At 41.0% G+C, this 18,761-nt stretch overlaps 1 protein-coding gene across 5 annotated transcripts in view; it reads right to left on the bottom strand.

The window, feature by feature from the left end:
* The window catches only part of ARHGAP23 (Rho GTPase activating protein 23), a 285,796-nt gene that overhangs the window by 14,693 nt on the left and 252,342 nt on the right, over positions 1-18,761 (bottom strand). For 3 of the 5 annotated variants that reach the window (XM_060780918.2, XM_060780917.2, XM_060780916.2), the window contains exons 19-22: positions 17,828-17,917; positions 11,189-11,314; positions 5,619-5,660; positions 5,114-5,207 (exon numbers count right to left, since the gene is read on the bottom strand). In XM_060780918.2, coding sequence (XP_060636901.2) covers positions 5,114-5,207; positions 5,619-5,660; positions 11,189-11,314; positions 17,828-17,917 — 352 coding nt within the window. Of the gene's footprint in view, positions 1-3,945; positions 3,978-5,113; positions 5,208-5,618; positions 5,661-11,188; positions 11,315-17,827; positions 17,918-18,761 lie in introns of all 5 variants that reach the window. The other 2 variants (XM_060780921.2, XM_060780919.2) reach the window with 2 other exon arrangements.

Here is an 18,761-nt window from a genome sequence, read left to right as displayed (position 1 = left end):
TAGTTAATTCAAATTTTTGTGATGCTGCTTCACTGTTTTGATGCTTTGCCGTTGTATAGCCACACTCTTGCAATTTATAACTGGATTGTGTGTGTGTGTGTGTGTGTGTGTGTGTGTGTATAATTCTTACTGAAAGATGCCCAGAGACCTTGGCTGGAATCCAGTTGGGGATTTGTTGTCTTTGTAATTAGACTTAGATCTGTGTGAATTATAATTGGGTAGTTGTAAGTTTTTCAGGCTGTATGGCCATGTTCCAGAAGCATTCTCTCCTGACATTTTGCCTGTATCTATGGCAGGCATCCTGAGAGGTTGTGAGACCACAACCTCTGAGGGTGCCTGCCATAGATCCAGTGAAACGTCAGAAGAGAATGCTTCTGGAACATGGCCATACAGCCTGAAAAACTTACAACTACCCAATGATTCTGGCCATGAAAGCCTTTGACAATACTGTACATTATTATTGGGTAGTTCTGTAATGTCCATATCTGGTAAAGCACTGCTGTTACAATACTGTGTGGAGCAGTGTTTCTCAAAGTGTGCTCCTCCAGATGTTCTGGACTTCAGCTCCCACAATTCTGAACAGCTGGTAAGCTGGCTGGGATTTCTGGGGGCTGAAATCCAAAACACCTGGAGGAGCACAGTTTGAGAAGCACTGGTGTACAGCAACCAGCAAAATGACCAACGCAATTGGGATCAATGCAAAACAGGACCAATACATATTGGTCCCATTATTAGGCATGGGCAATCCATGGTTCTAAATGGTTCTAAAGTACTTACAAAAATAGAGGGTGCTGGTGCTTTGCTTCTACGGTGTTGCTAAAGTTCTGGTGGTGAAAATTTCAGAACTCTAACAAAACTTTCAAAATTTCATTAGTATCTTATTGGCAATTTTTATGATAGAACCAATTAGGAACTACCATTTATAATGAAATTTTGAAAGTTTTGTTAGAGTTCTGAAATTTTCACCACCAGAACTTTAGCAACATTGTAAAAGCAACGCACCAGCCCCCTCTAGTTTTGTAAGTACTTTAGAACCATGGATTGCCCATGCCTACCCATTATGCCACCGTTATAGAGTACTAATGTGCATTAGGACACTCTTGCCAGCGTCCCATTACATGTGTTTGCAATTCACTAATGAGCTTTCTTAGTGCCCATGCTACTTAGCTATGTGTGCATAAAGTTACATAACATAACCATAACAAGAGGATTCCAGCCTTTACATTATTGCCTGAATAACATATTAATACTGTTAATAAATGCACACATAATCCAGGAAACAAAAAAAAAAAACAAAAAAAAAACGCTCCCCCCCCCCCAAAAAAAAAAGGAAAAAAAAGCATAGCGAAACAAGAAAAGCAGCCAGCAATGCAATAGCATTTTGCGGCTTTCAGTCCTTAGTTTTAAAACCCAGGGTCTTATGAAGTTGGGGGGGGGGGCATATCTTGCAACCCACATAGTTATGAAGAAGAGGTACACAAACAAGAGTGAGTGATGAAAGTTTTACAGGAAACTCAGACACAGAGTCTGATTTTACTAGTAAATTTACTAAGACTTAAAACAGGCATCCTCAAACTGCGGTCCTCCAACTCCCAGAAGCCCTAACAAGCTTGTTCAATTGTCAGGAATTCTGGGAGTTGAAGGCTCAAACAGCTGAAGGACTGCAGTTTGAGGATGCCTTACTTAGAACATCATGCCAAACACATCTGGTAGCAGGTGTTGCCCAGATGTTTGGGGTGTTCTTAAATCCAAGTGGGGGCAATGTAGGTTCATCTGGGCACCTCTGCTCATGTGCGCCTTCACAAAATCAAAATCCAGGGCAAATACATCCAGCCAAAAGAAAGCCAAAGGAAAAGGGAGAGAGGCCCAAAGCAATGGCAGGTGTGGCAAGCCCAAAGGGATAGAAGCACAGGTGGAAACTGAAAGAAATGGGTCAGGCATTCCCCTTTAACTTTTCATACTCATACAGCAAAAGGGCACAGGACCAGCCAGGCTGTTTGCACACCTTTCCCAGCTTGGCACACAAACATACACAAAAATCGCCACAGCAATGTCAGTGACAATGAAACCAATAGACAATACCATGGATGGCCCCCACAATCCACCACGTCCAAAACCTGCCCCCCACCCCACCATGCTCACATGGAATTAGTGGCTGGTGATAACAAGAGTGAGGAAAGGCAGAGAGGGTACTCTAACACTGTTCCTCTTTTCGGAATCTGGGGCATTTCAGAGGTTGAGGTAGCATCAAGCGTTTCAGATCAAGGCCTTGAATGTGAGAAATTGAGCACAAAACAGCTAAAGCAATTGTTTCCACTGAACCACTTTTGAGACTCTATATTGGGATAAAGGTTAAATAAAAATAAGTAGATAGACAATGTTTGTTGTAGAAAGAACTCGGAAAGAACTCGGATCTAAATCCATGCTCTTGTTACATCCCGAATAGACTACTGCAATGTTCTCTACGTGGGCCTGCCTTTGAAGACCTCTTGGAAGCTTGAACTAGTCCAACTTGTGCTCGGAAGCTGATCAGCAGCCAGTGAAGTTTGCGTAACAGAGGAGTTGTACGTTCCTTGTATGCTGCTCCAGCGAGCAACCTGGCTGCCAGGTTGCTCACTGGAGCGATGTACAGGGAACGTACAACTCCTCTGTTACGGCAACTCCACTGGCTGCCGATCAGCTTCTGAGCACAATTCAAAGTGCTGGTTTTAACCTTTAAAGCCCTAAACAGTTCTGGCCTAGATTACCTGTCCGAATGTATCTCCTGTTACGAACCATCACATAGCTTATGATCATCAGGAGAGTCCCTGCTCTCGATCCCACCACTTTCTCGGCAGTGCCCCCCCCCCCCCCCGGTCTTTGGAACCCTCTCCCTAAGGACATCAGGTTGGCCACCTCCCTCCTATCCTTTAGAAGACAACTGAAGACTTGGCTTTGGGACCAGGCATTCCTGGACAAGGAAACTTAGGATATCTGCGACACTGGATTTACCCTGATTTGGACTTGGTTTTGATTGGCATGTTTAATTTATTGTTTAATGAATTTCTATAATGTGTTTCTAATTTTTTTTACTGTTTTAAATGTAACTTTTGATTGTTTATATGCTGATAGCATCATATGATGCTTGTGTGAGGCTACCCTGAGTCCCCCTTTGTGGGGAGAAGGGCAGGGTAGAAATGCATCAAATAAATAAATAAATAAATAAATAAAATAGTCCCAACTAAAATACAGCCATTGAATGAATGAGACTTACAGAAGTCTTAATACTAATTTAATGGGTCTGATCTAGCCTGAACAAGCAATTGGATATCATGCAGACCTCCTCATCCAATAAAGAGCTCTAAAACACGTTTTGTTGTTACACCAGTCAAATTAATTAGATTGTTCTGACTAAGCAAAGTTGTTTTGTATCTATTGTTCAAGCTCAGTCAATAATACTTCACTTAACAGAACTATTCTACGTGGTAGTTCATTGCAATAGTGAGGATTTTATTTTATATTGCTCAATGTCCCCTACAATAAAATCTATTTTTACTCAGGAACAAGCTCTGATCAAATCAACTGAGATTTACTTCCAGGTGATTGTTTATATTCTGCAAAAAATATTATTTATGTGCAGAAAATGTTGTTGGGACCTTTTCTGTGCAAAATTCACACAAAAACACCATATCCAAATTTTGCATAGAGTAATTCAGTGATCCAAATTACTTTCAAATGACTTGCTTGGTGAATCAGGCTCTCAGCCATGAAGGGTGACATTACCTTAACCATTGTTCCAAATTAACAGAGGGAATGGTCAACTGGAGGAACAAAATCATAACCAAAATTCTCTTGTCAACATGGCCAATGAGGGACCAAACCCAGTCTTATTTCCCCCTCTCTGCCTGCCTCAGTCTCTCATAACCATCCAATGGAATTAGTGCATAAACACCAGAGCACACCCACACTGTACCAGCTCTAGAGCTCCGGCAGATCCGCTGGAGTAGGAAGGAGGAGGAACAGGAGTAGAAGGAAGATGAAGAGAGAGAGAAGGAAGAAAGACAGCAATAAAGTTAAGGAAGTCCATAAACAGCAGAGGGAGGAAAAAACACTTAAACAACACCTCCCCATTAATATTAGACACTACAACTGAAATGCAAGCAAGATCCTCCTCCAGTGTAGCAAGTTGGGTTTCTCCTCTAACACTTTAAAGGACATCCAGAAGGTGTGCTCAGGACAATATTACATTAGAACAGTGATTCTCAACCTGTGGGTCCCCAGATGTTTTGGCCTTCAATTCCCAGAAATCCTAAGAGCTGGTAAACTGGCTGGGATTTCTGGGAATTGTAGGCCAAAACACCTGGGGACCCACAGGTTGAGAACCACTGCATTAGAACCTTAAAGCAGAGGCACCCGTTTTCCTATCGTGTGGCTGCCTCTTGCGGAATTCTGGGAAATGTAGTTTAAGGAAGCCAAGGAACTCTCTGGTTGAGAATGTCAAAGGCTCCACTCTAAACTACATTTCCCAGAATTCTGCAGGAAGCAGCGACATGATAGGAAAGCAGGCACCTCTGCTTTAGAATGTTAATGTGATATCATCCTAAATGGAAATAGTTATGCATGCCTTTTTTAAAAGTACTCTGCTGTTACACTGGGGATAGATCAGGGGAATTTGGATTCTGTTGCCAACACTGCAACCAGAAATCGTCTGGAGGGCAACAGGACACAAGGAAAAGAGCTATTCTCTGTATGTCACACAACATGTTGAATTTTCCTCCTCTGCAGAAAAGCCCAAACATAAACATTTTGGGAAGGGGTCAGATCTTCTGTTTAGTGTTTTGAGGGATGACCTGGACTCCAGGAATGGGTGGGATGGCAGGCCTGTTCTAGGACGATCAAGAAAATTGGCATTCCTACAAGAAGACTAAGGGAAATCAGAGCTAGAGTTGTGTACGTTAGATCCGAGAGGAGAAAGCAGAATGTGAGAGATTTGACTAACAAATAAATAAATACGGGAGCCACTAAGGAGAACACTGACACAGAGACCAAACTAGAAAACCCCACTCAAGATGCTGAGTGCTGGGAATTCAAAGGCCATTGCTTTATCTCCAGAGGTTTCCCTATGTCTACTCACCTGAAGCATCCCCCGGTGCTGCAGTCCTCCCAATGTTGGGCAGAAGGTACTCAATATTCGGCACTGATTGGGTTTCCTGCTCATCTACAGGCGTCTAAGAAACAAACACATATCTGGTTAAGAGGAAAGGTTTATGTTGCCTTTCGCATGTACAATACTGTCAAAATATCTCTTTCTCTGAAGCAACGCTATACTATTGCTGAAATCCCATAATTCCAAAATGTCAATTTTTCTTCCCACATTCCTTCTGCAACACTAAAAAGATAGAGGGTGGAAGGATGAGAACTGCTTCTTATACATTCCCACCTCCTACATCTTACATCAACATCAAAACATTCCATCAAAGAAATGTTGTAGGTTTTTCAGGCTATATGGCCATGTTTTAGAAGCATTCTCTCCTCACGTTTCGCCTGCATCTATGGCAGGCATCCTCAGAGCTTGTCTAGCAGTCTGCGGAACCAGCAGCCATCACTAATGGATCCTTTTCTTCTTCTCAGTTACTCACCTTCTCACCTTTGTCTTCCTTGTCACTGAAAAACCAGTCTGACTATAGAAGAAAAAAAAACAAGAAGAAAAATCAAAACGACAGTCCCAAGTACTGGTAACACTTATCTCAACTATATGTGTGTGTGTGTCTATCTCCAAGGATGAAAACAAATGTATCATGTAATGAGGAAATCATGTTAGTTTCTTTAACCATGGTATTCGTGCGCTAGCTATGATTTTTCTGGCTTTTCACTTTGCATGAGAAATCTCTGTTACATTGGACACTGGGTTTGTTATTGGAATTTTCTTTTGCTCTCTATGCTTCAGGAAGGCTGCTTGCTTATTACAATTTTTACGGGTGAAGGACATGTTTAATTAAACGATCATTCATATACAAGGGTTGAATGAAAAGTAATGCCTCCACCTTCGTAACTCAACAGATGGCAGTACTGGTATGCGGCAGGTACTGCCTTGTTCAGTAGACTCTCCTCTACAGTTCCATTTTGGTGGGATGCCTTAGCATTGAATGGTTGTGTTGTTAAAGTGCAAAGTATGGGACCCTGCACAGATGGTCGGTCAATGCGACTTAAGCAACATGCAGTCATTGAATTCTTGACAGCAGAAAGTGTCACTCCAAAGGAGATTCATCAGAAAATCCAAGCTGTTTATGGTGATTGTGTTGATGTGAGTACTGTGTGTCGTTGGGCAAATAAGTTTAAAGATGTTGAGGTGACACCTTCTGCTGTCAAGAATTCAATGACTGCACGTTGCTTAAGTTGCATTGGTCGACCGTCTGTGCAGGGTTCCATACTTTGCACTTTAACAACACAACCGTTCAATGCTAAGGCTCCCTGCCAAAATGGAACTGTAGAGGAGAGTCTACTGAACAAGCTAGTACCTGCCGCATACCAGTACTGCTATCTGTTGAGGAGTTACGAAGGTGGAGGCATTACTTTTCATTCAACTCTCATACCATCATCTCTTTCAAAATAAAAATATAGGAAAAAAACCCTATAATTTCAGATTGCAGTGTTTGTGATATTTATTTATTTATTTATTTATTTATTTATTGCACTTCTACCCCGCCCTTCTCAACCCCCGAGGGGGGACTCAGGGCGGCTTACAAAAAGGCACAATTCAATGCCGGTACAACAACAAGGTAAAAAATAAAACATATAAACGGTAATTAAAACAATTAAAACAATCCATTATACATCACAATCCCTAAAAACAATCTAGTGCTCAACGTTTACCAGCTCAGAGTCTGTAAATTCAAATTCCACATTGTCCAATCCATCAATTCTAGTCGTCGCTTGTCCCTTATCTATCCGCCAGATTACCCGAAGGCCTGGTCCCAAATCCATGATAACAAGACATTTGGTGCTGTCTCACAAAACTGAAAGTTATTCCACAAACTTGAGGAACCATACTTTTTTTTGTGTCAGATGTGACTTGAGAAACTGCAAGTCACTTCTGGTGTGAGAGAATTGGCCATCTGCAAGGACATTGCCCAGGGGACACCTGGATGTTTGATGTTTTACCATCATGTAGGAGGCTTCTCTCATGTCCCTGCATGAGAAGCTAGAGCTCGACGGATGGGAGCTCACCCTGCCCCCGGATTCCAACCGCCAACCTGTCATTCGACCAGTCCTGCCGCTCCTTAGAACTATACTATTACCCACATAGAAGTTCATAGATTCATAAAATTGGAAAGGACTGCAGGAGTAATCTAGTCCAGCCCTGTGCCTACAGGAATAAACAATTAAATATTTGACATCCAATATTTGTTTAAAGCCCCCTATTTTTGAAGAGTCCAATCTATTCCACTGTCAAACAGCTCTTATTATCAGAAAGTTATTCCTAATGTTTAGGTGGAACCCGTTGCCTTGTAATTTGAAATAGAGACAACAAACACCTTCTCCTACAATTCTGAAAAGCAGCGCAAGCGTATACAAAAGGTATAATTTCTTTGACACTTTTCTCTAACATTATTTCCACATGCTCATATATTTGCAGATATATTTTGAATTCCAGCGTTAACTCCCTTCTTGTCATCTTTTGGGGAAGCAATGTTCTCCTTCTCTCTCCCTCTTTCTCTCTGATGGAGATCAATTAATCAAAAAGCACACTAGGCACGACAACCTTCTGAATCGTTTTGGAAGGATATTACAAAAAATGATCAAAGCCATATTAATAAGCTCATTACCATTTGTTCCCTTAAGGCATTATGATCTTAGAGGCAAAATGTAAGGAGGGGGAGAGAAAGAATTTAAAATTGATTAGCTGCCACAACATTACAGAGGACTAAATATTGGAGTTAGATCAGCAGCATTTACTTTTTGCCTATTTAATTAAAATGGGGACCGATTCCCTGTATTGTACATAATATCTTATATAATTAAACTGATGCAACCTTAAGTTGAGAAATTCTTTAGTAAAGGCATCAATGGTGTTTTTAAAAAACGTTTACATTTAAAAACATATACTTCCTATTTTACAATAAGGTTAATTTGATTGCTATATGCAAGTAAAAATAATATAATTCAAGAAAAAATATAATGGGTTGTTTTAGGTTCTTCCGGGCTATATGGCCATGTTCTAGAGGCATTTTCTCCTGATGTTTCGCCTGCATCTATGGCAAGCATCCTCAGAGGTAGTGAGGTCTGTTGGAAGTAGGAAAATGGGTTTATATATCTGTGGAATGACCAGGGTGGGACAAAGGACTTTTGTCTGCTGGAGCTAGGTGTGAATGTTTCAACTGACCACCTTGATTAGCATTTAATGGCTTGGAAGTGCCTGGGGGGAATCTTTTGTTGGGAGTGATTTGATGTGCCTGATTGTTTACTCTCTGTTGTTTTGCTGTTGTAAAAAATATAAAAAAAATAAGCAATATACATAGGATTCTCCGTTAACTCAAACAACCCACAAAAAAATAAAAGAAATAATACTTTAAATAAAAAACTGGTTTTATAACACAGCAACAACAATATTTATTATGGTCCATAGAACCATCAGTGAATGAATACTCATTGCCCAAGATTAAAATATACATGGTTTCAAGTAATACCCCTATCCAAGGTTAATTTATTCCTCAACCTTGTTGCAACTGCGAGGAATTTCGCCACTATGAGAGTCACTTGTCCTCTAAAAAATATTTGACAATCCCCTGTGGTTGATGGCTGATCATGCGGGACGAAATTGGATATAAAAGTTGGCTACGTTGCACTGTGTAATAGCAATACTTCAATAAAATGTGTTCTATTGTCTCTACTTCATTTCCTTCACAGGGGCATAGTCTTTGGGAGGAAGGAATTCCAACCAATCTGCTGCTTAGCAGCTCTGAGGGAAATACATTGAATCTCGCCTTTGTAAAGAATCTGTAATATTTGATCACTGTAAGGCTCTTTAGATATTCTTAAATGGCTCTCTGTGGTTTTATAACACAGTAATACAATAAGACTGTGTTACATTAAGTTAAGTCTTTGGCTCTTTTTATTTGCTTTCAATAATCATTTCAATATTAATGCTAAGTAAATATATAGTTTATGATATGATGTAGTATGGATTATAGTTAATTTATTTTTAATTGTAACTCTCAAGCAACCCTATACAATTACGGCCCAGATTACTTATCTGAACGTCTCTCCCTCTACGTTCCACCCCGTATTTTAAGACCGTCTGGGGAGGTCCTGCTCTCGGACCCGCCAGCTTCACAAACATGTTTGGCAGGGACGAGGGACAGGGCCTTCTCAGTGGTGACCCCCAGTGTCTGTGGAACTTGCTTCCCAGCAAGATTAGATCGGCATCATCCCTCCTTTTGTTTAGGAAGAAATTGAAATCATGGTTTTGGGACCTGGCCTTTGGGCAGCAGGCATGAATGCACCTTGGATGTGAAATTGGACTGGATGCGACTACTGGCTTGATAATAATGTTTTTAGATTGTTTTTAATTTACTGTTTTTACTATTTAGACTCTTATATTTATTGTATCTGTTTTTTACGTGTTGGCATCGAATTGCTAGGAGCCCCCAGTGATGCAGTGGGTTAAACCCCTGTGCTGGCAGGACTGAAGACCGACAGGTCACAGGTTCGAATCCGGGAAGAGGTGGATGAGCTCCCTCTATCAGCTCCAGCTCCTCATGCGGGGACATGAGAGAAGCCTCTCACAAGTATGATAAAAAAACATCAATTCATCCAGGCGTCCCCTGGGCAACGTTTTTGCAGATGGCCAATTCTCTCACACCAAAAGCGACTTGCAGTTTCTCAAGTTGCTCCTGATGCTTCTCTCTCAAGGAGACCCCACTAAAAGCAGCTCGATATCACTGACACGACAAAAAAAAAATCGAAATGCTGCCAGTATAAGCCACTCTGAGTCCCCCCCCCCCCTCTTGGGGATTTAGAAGGATGGGGTAGAAATTTTATAAATAAATAAACTACATTTATCCGGCATCTACCAATCTAATGGGTGCTGCATTGTCGAAGGCTTTCATGGCCGGAATCACTGGGTTGTTGTAGGTTTTTCCGGGCTATATGGCCATGTTCTGGAGGCAATTTTTCTCCTGACATTTCACCTGCATCTATGGCAAGCATCCTCAGAGGTAGTGAGGTCTGTTGGAAGTAGGAAAAATGGGTTTATATATCTGTGGAATGACCAGGGTGAGACAAAGGACTTTTGTCTGCTGGGGCTAGGTGTGAATGTTTCAGCTGATCACCTTCCAACAGACCTCACTACCTTTGAGGATGCTTGCCATAGATGCAGGCGAAACGTCAGGAGAAAAATTGCCTCCAGAACATGGCCATATAGCCCGGAAAAAACGTACAACAACCCACTAATGGGTGCTACTTAAATGTATTTATTTATCTCTTATTTTAGTCACTTCATTTTTATTCACAGAACACAGCCAAAATCATAAAACTAAAAAATAAAATAATAATATAAAATTGAAAATAAATTAAACAGCCATAGAATAAAACCAGAGGAAAACCAATAACAGAGGACAACAGCAACTCAAGGGTCTAACAAGTCTTCAATTAGTACTGAAAATACCATACTTTTAATGCCGGACAAACATATGAAACTGTGCCACCACTGAAAACTTAGTACATATACCTCCAGCATTTCACAGATGAAAACTGGAATATGTGTGGCCTCCAAGCAATACCAGAATATGATTAAAGTGGCAAAAATGATTAATGAAATAAACACGCAAGCAGCAGTTTGCCTGAGCCTGCTGAGAAGGGCAGGATTTTTCTCCTTCTCCCCTTCCCCCTGCTGAGCTAATTGAGTGCAAATTGCTTTTGTATTTGAACTCAGTTCTTAGCAATTAATGTTAAGGTGAGGACAAAGGGGGGATGTGGCAGAGGGGAGAGAAACTGGGATATTTAGGAAGTCATTGAAAATGTGGGATAACAAAGGATTAATTGGGAGTGTCACTGCTAAATTGGAACAATTGGCAGGTATGTTAGTGGCTGCCTGCTTTTCTTATTTGGTGAAGATAACTGAATTAGCAACCCATGTCCTTATCACGAAGGATCAACCTTCATTCAGCTGCCCTCCACATCCCCAGAAAGCAGTTCCTCGCCCCCTTACATGTTGTATGAGGGTCTCCACAATTTTGTAGCGGTCAGGCATATGTGTCACCATGTCGGTCATGTTGTCCTCCGATGTTCTGACAAGGGTGGGACCAAACACCAAGGCAAGGTTACGGGGCTCCATCTGCAAAGCAAACCTTTGTGAATTATTGTTTTTCTAAATAAACACAACATTTGGCAGCAAGCTTGAATGAAAAATGACAAATCTGTCTCCTGCCAACAGCTCAGTTTTAGGCCTAGATAAATCCTCATTAAGGGGTTATGCAATTAGAACTACATCCAACAGAGTGGGGACCAGAGAGCTAGCTCTGCTGCTATTGATATCCGGGGGGCATCTCAAGCTCCCATTGATTTTGAAGACTAGGAAGTTCTCAGACATGCAGAGCCAAAGCTGGATTATCAATCATTCAGCTGGTACAATTAATCCAAGCCTCTCAAGGGTTGGAGAAGGTGTACATAGCTTCATTTCCATCTCTTAATTTCCAGTGTGCCCTTGGTATCCACTGCAGTTTGGTTCCAGGACTCCTCCTTAATATCAAAATGCATTGATGCTCGAGTCCCATTACATACAATGGTGCAGTAAAATGGTGTCCCCTTATACAAAATGGTAAACTCAAAGTATGCTTTTTGCATTTAAAAATTTTTTTCAAGGCCAGGACTGGCATTTTATTTAACACCGCATTATATGTTTAAATGTTTTAACTGCTTATTACTATTAGATTTATTAAAGAAATGTATCTCAATTGTCTTATTTATATATTTAAATTTCTAATTGGTTATTTTTGAGTTGTTTTATAAGCATACCTAGATGTTGTTCCTTAGCTACAATTTGCACTATCCCATTCCCTTGTCTTGTTTACAGTTTGGCAATGTCTTACAGCAGTGTGTTGATGTGTTTGGTATGTTTTCCTTGGTATCGAATGTTTGCTAACTTTTGTTGTAAACCACCTTGAGTGCCTTCTGGGAGATGAGGTGGGGTACAAAAATAAAGTTGTTGCTGTTGTTGTTTATTTGACTGTCCATGATTTGATGTGTCTGGTATGTTTTCCTTGATATCGAATGTTTGCTAACTTTTGTTGTAAACCACCTTGAGTCCCTTCTGGGAGATGAAGGTGGGGTACAAAAATAAAGTTGTTGTTGTTGTTTATTTGATTGTCCATGATTTGATGTGTTTGGTATGTTTTTCTTGGCATCGAATGTTTGCTAACTTTTGTAGTAAACCGCCCTGAGTCCCTTCTGGGAGATAGGGCAGGAGACAAATGAAGCTTTATTATTATTTGAAACAGAACAAGATGGGCATTCTTGAAGCCCATTCACACCACATAATTCTAGCACTAAGCTACTTTAATTGCCACAATTCCATCCTATGTTTTCCCAAAACTGCCAATCTCATATCTCCATAGGATAGAATCACATCACTTAAAATGAAATTATAGTGCTTTGTAGTGTGAATGGCTCCAGGGCAGGTAGGGTTTGGTTTACAATAGCTGTGCTAATTCTGTTACCCTTCTACCATGTTGCAGCAGTTGCTTTTCCTCAATAAAGTTGGATTTATTTGAGTCTACCTGGAATGGAGTGTATCATAGGCATGGATTCTGTGACGGTGATCAACTCCTGCTGTTCTTTTAAGAAGACACCATTCATACAAAATGCTTATTTCTAAGAAGACAAGGTTCTTAAGGTTCTCAAATTAATGGAAAAATACGGGGGTGAGGACCCGCTGTTAGCCCCAGCTTCTGCCAACCTAGCAGTTCAAAAACATGCAAATGTGAGTAGATCAATAGGTACTACTTTGGCAGAAAGGTAACAGGGCTCCATGCAGTCATGCCGGCAACATGACCTTGGAGGTGTCTATGGACAATGCCAGCTCTTTAGTTTAGAGATGGAGTTGAGCACCACCCCACACGACTAGACTTAATGTCAGGGAAAACCATTACCTTTACCTTATGGGTTTTTTGCACTGGTACTTGCTTTCAATGATCTCAACTTACTCCTGTTTAAAATTCTTCCACTTTTATTTCTGAGTAAATCTGTTTAGAGCTGTGTTTTAACAAAGTGCGCTTTAAATAAGAGTTCTCTCTTCTTCAGCACTAAGGCTAGTTTTTGGCTAGATGACCAAAATACCGTTGCCTATTCTGCATTTAATCTCTTAAAAGTCAGAATTGCATTTACATCAGATCAGGGCTTCAGATTTCACCATTACATTGAATTTTAAAACCACGCTGTCAACTAATAATCTAAAAACAAACAGAAATCAAAATATTTAAAATTGGAGCTGAGAGATTGTGTTCATTTGTGCTATGTGACCTGCAAAATATTAGAAATAATTTTTATATCAGCTTTTTTCAAACTGCATTCATCGATACTATTTTAAAAATCTAACTGTACATTTAACAAAATATGCTCCTCTCTCTCAAGTGGCACATTACTTCTAGAGTTGGCTTTTATGTGTGCTTCACTGAAAACCAGAAACAGATGAAGGAAAATGTATATTTCAAAAAGAAATCGCTGGCAATAATACATGCATAAGAACACTTTCTTCTTCTTGACCATATGTTGTGGGTTGGCAAAATGTATTTTTTATTATCAGGACTCAACAGTGAGTAAGAAACAGCTTCATAGTAACGGTACAATTTCAAGAAAACGAGATAGTCACGTCTCAAGGAACCAGAGAACAGGCAGAAAAAGAGAACCATATCTACTTCGCTTTATCTCTGATGATATTGTGGTTCTGCCCTCTGCCTCTTGATGCTTAATATGGGCATGGTCCTTTCTGGATTGTTTCACTGAAACACGTATCAAGTCCTAGCTAGCCCTGGTAGGGAATATTGGGGTTTGTAGTCCAACAATATCTGAGTTTTTAGCATTTTATCTTGCACATGCGGCCCACTCATTGTCATTGTGATTGTGAATGGTTTTGTTTTGTATTTTATATTGCTTACTGTACTCATATGTTTTATGTATTTTACTGTGTTGTTGTTTGTGCTTTTATTTTTATTTTATTTTATTGTAATATGCTGTTGGGGAGATGCTGGCGGGGTATAAATAAAGATGATGATGATGATGATGATGATGATGATGATGATGATGATGATTAAGGCCTCATTAGTTCATCCAGCTATGGCAGTGGTTTTCAACCTGTGTGTCCCCAGGTGTTTTGGCCTACAACTCCCAGAAATCCCAGCCAGTTTACCTGCTGTTAGGATTTCTGGGAGTTGAAAGGCCAAAACATCTGGGAACCCACAGGTTAAGAACCACTGCTATATGGGAACCTATTTCTAGAGTCAACCAATCATCTGTAGTTTTTGCTCAAGCCTTAGTTACTTTTTTAAAACATGCCTTTCTTGATCCTTTATCCTGTGTGAATTATTATGATAGTATAGTTTTCCTAAATTCAAACTTGTAATAGTCAGTGAACAGATGAAATATGACAATTAAGATGCTTTCCTAACTGCTTGAAAGTAGGCTACTCCAATCTGTCACTGCCTAGACCAGACTTGTCCAAGCTGCAGCCCAGGACTGATATGACTGTGACCAAATATAAAATCCTAAACTGACTTAAAACATTATGAGATTTTATTTGTTTTGTTTTGCAAAGTTGTGACCTGCTTGACAAGTTTAAAAGATCCTCTGGACGACGTGGCAAATAATTAGTAGATATGTGTACAGAATTCGTTCATACTGTTTCTACCGTTTGTTTTGTGTCTCCCCTTTCTTTGGAAACATGAAGCTCCCTCCCCACACAAAAATCTGTTCAATACAGAAGTCTGCTTTTGTGTCCATCTGAACTTGCTTCCTTGTCTTGGAAAGAGAGTGCATGGGTGGCAGGGCAGGAAGGCTTGGAGCTTATCTGCAGGTGTGGTGGGGTGTGTGTGGCGGGGCATACAGGCAGGCCCTGAATGCACCTGCAGCTAGCTGAGTGACTCTTATTCTAGAGTAAGAGGCACTTGGTTACAGGCACTGGCAGGTGCACGCGCTTTCCGGGCCTACCTGCACGCCCTGTGACACACTCTCTCTCTTTTCAAGGAGAGTGCATGCATGTGTAGCGTGGTGTGCAGGCAAGCCCAGAAAGTGCACACACCTGCCAGTGCCTACAGCCACGTGCCTCTTACTCTAGAGTAGAAGCAGTAAGTGCCAGGTAAGAACACCGGGAAGGGGAGCAGTGGGTGGGAAGCCCCCCCCCCCAATTATGGTCCGATTTTCAGGATCCTGAACAGAAAGAACCAAAAACAGCCCTCTCAATTTTGGGAGACTCACAAAAGATGGACCGGGGGCCCCAACAAAAGCTGGGACATGAAACATATCAAGGTTTATCCTGAATGTACATGTCTAATAATTAGGATTATTACCAAGAACAGTTTCTTATCAGTAGAAGGAGAGATAATGAAAATTATGCACAAATCATTATTATTATTATTACTAGCTGTGCCCTGCCACGCGTTGCTGTGGCCTATAGTAAAACTTATCAAAGTTGAGGTAGATATCTGGACTATTATGAAAGAGAGGTACCTACCTATTCCTTCCCCCTTTCTCTCCTTTCTTCCTTCTCTACCTCTTTCTTTCTTTCCTTCTTTCACTACTTGGTTTCATCCTTCTCTCTTTCCTTCATTCCCTCCCCCTTTCTTCCTTTGCCTTTCTTCCCTCCCTGTTTGCTTCCTTCTTTCTCTTTTTATTTCCTTTTATTTCACCACCATCATAACAATAACAATAATGCAATGCATTGCCTCTGGGACCTGACACCTCTCCCATTCCCCCTAAAAGGGTCTCATAGGAACAATAGCATAATAATAATAATAGAAATAACAACCTTTACCCGCCACGTGTTGCTGTGGCCAATCTTCCCTCTTTCTCTCCTTCTTTCCCTCCCTCCCTCCCTCCCTCCCTCCCACCTTCCTTCCTTCCTTCCTTCCTTCCTTCCTTCCTTCCTTCCTTCCCATCTTTCCTTCTCCTCTTCTTTCTCTATCTCTTTCCTTCCTTCCCCCTTTTTCTTTCTCTTCTGCTGTCTCTCTTTTCTTTCCTTCCATTTTTCCTTTTCTTTCCTTTTCTTCTTCCTCTAACTTTCCTTCCTTCCCCCGTTTTCTTTACCTCCCTTTCTCTTTCTTCCTTCTTTCCTTCCTTCCTGTCTTTCCTAGATTTTGAAAGGGCGGGAAGGGGCGGGGTGGGGTTTGGAGGTGGCCAGAAGTAAAAGGAGGTAAGATTGGGGCAGGGGAGTGATGGAGCGTGGGGTTGCGTGTGTGTGTGCGGCGGCGGGGGGAGTGGGGTTGCGTGCGTGTGTGCGGCGGCGGGGGGAGTGGGGTTGCGTGTGTGTGCGGCGGTGGGGGGAGTGATGGAGCTTGGGGTTGCGTGTGTGTGTGCGGCGGCGGGGGGAGTGATGGAGTGTGGGGTTGCGTGTGTGTGTGCGGGAGGGTGTGTGTGTGTGCGGGAAGCGGCGCGGCGGGGCTTGGAGTGGGCATGGTTTCCGCAGAGGGAACGTTGGCCGGAAGGCCATGTGCGCGTGTGATGGAACTTGCGGCTGGGCGCCAATGCGCATGCTCAGTTGTTTTGCCGTTTTGTGAGTGTGTTGTGTTGTTTTTCATTTTGAGTAGATATGTTTGTACCTTGTGGGTTGTGTTATGGGCATGGGAATTTTGGTTAAGTTTCGTTGGGGTTTTTTTGAGTTTTGTTCTTTTGCCGTTTTGTGAGTGTGTTGTTGTGTTGTTTTTCATTTTGAGTAGGTATGTTTGTACCTTGTGGGTTGTGTTATGGGCACGGGGATTTTGGTTAAGTTTCGTTGGGGGATTTTTGAGTTTTGTTGTTTTGCCGTTTTGTGAGTGTGTTGTTGTGTTGTTCTTCATTTTGAGTAGATATGTTTGTACCTTGTGGGTTGTGTTATGGGCACGGGGATTTTGGTTAAGTTTCGTTGGGGGTTTTTTGAGTTTTGTTTCCTCATTGGATGCCCCTAACAAATTTATATATATAGATTATTATTATTATTATTATTATTATTATTATTATTTTACTGACACACAAACACAGTATGTCACAACAAACAAGATATATATGCTGGATTTCGTATCACAAAATCACAATTTGAACACTTCCCAAGCATCTAGGGCTGTGTGATGTATTTTTGAATGATGCGTGCAGATCCAAGTAAGGTGGCCTTTTGCAGTTGACAGATCGTGATTTTGTCAATGTTTATTGTTTCCAAATGCCAGCTGAGATCTTTTGGCACGGCACCCAGTGTGCCAATGACCCCTGGGACCACCTGTACTGGTATATGCCAGAGCCTATTATTATTGTTGTTGTTGTTGTTGTTGTTGTGCTCACCAGCTGTATCAGTGTTTCTGCATTTTATGTGTGGCCCAAGATAATTCTTCTTCTTCTTCCAATTTGACCCAGGGAACGCAAAAGTTTGGACATCATTGGTCTAGATTATAACCACTATAATCTCCTAATAAAATTCATAGAGGTTGTACTTATATCAAACTGAAGGTACCAAGATTGACAGCTCTGCTTTAAGGAATAAAGCAGATGGGATACAACCTCAGGAATATTTGAAGATAAGTCTTCCATATTTAAACTCAATTATTGACTCTCTCTTTTATGTAGTGAAATGTTCTATATACCCTGAGTGGGAAGTGTCAGCAAAAGTTACCTTATTCTTCTCAGAATGATCTGCGATTGTTTTTAGATGCCCCACAAGGAATTTCAGAGTTTCAAAATAATGGACCGGTAAGTCCCGAATCTGAAGTAGAAGCAGAAAAAAACAGCAAAAACTGATTAAATTTTCACCCTTTTATGCAAAGTAAGATTATTCATTCAGTCCTGCTCTGTTCCCTTTATTCTAGTTTTTCTTTAAAACTCTCCATAATTTATTAGCATATAAATTATTTCACAAGAGTATATTAAAAGTATGCTTCTAAATTCCACTCCTCTTCCTTCCTCAAAAGTTTGCAAATTCCTATGTTGACTTTCATTTGTTCCCCCAAAGATATTGTCTTATTTGTTCTAACAACATGGCAACATCTATGCATAATCGCTCTCACAAGAACCTTGAGCAGCAGATCAATAGAGCTCTGGGTTCTCATGAAATTATACTTTTTCTCCATCTTGTTGTAATATTTCCTGAACAATATTTCCTGAACAATATAATTTAATGTGTTGTCGAAGGCTTTCATAGCCGAACTCACTGGGTTGCGGTGAGTTTTCCAGGCTGTATGGCCATGTTCCAGAAGAATTCTCTCCTGATGTTTCACCCACATCTACAGCAGTCATCCTCAGAGATTGTGAGGTCTGTTGGAAACTAGGAAAGTGGGGTTTATATGTCTGTGGAATGGCCAATTGCAACACTCACACTTGCCTCAAACTGGCAAGAGTTCTTTCTTCCACCCTGGACATTCTAGAGATATATAAACCCCACTTGCCTAGTTTCCAACAGACCTCACAACCTCTGAGGATGCCTGCCATAGATGTGGGTGAAATGTCAGGAGAGAATGCTTCTGGAACATGCCCATACAGCCCAGAAAACTCACAGCAAACTGAAATAATTTAACATCTCCATCCCCACTGATGGAAAGAAGCAGATCTTC

The sequence above is a fragment of the Anolis sagrei genome, chromosome 6 (assembly GCF_037176765.1).
Source record: "Anolis sagrei isolate rAnoSag1 chromosome 6, rAnoSag1.mat, whole genome shotgun sequence".
NCBI lineage: Eukaryota > Metazoa > Chordata > Lepidosauria > Squamata > Dactyloidae > Anolis > Anolis sagrei.
The sequence above is the reverse complement of the archived record's forward strand: the minus strand, read 5'-3'. Positions and strand labels throughout refer to the sequence as shown.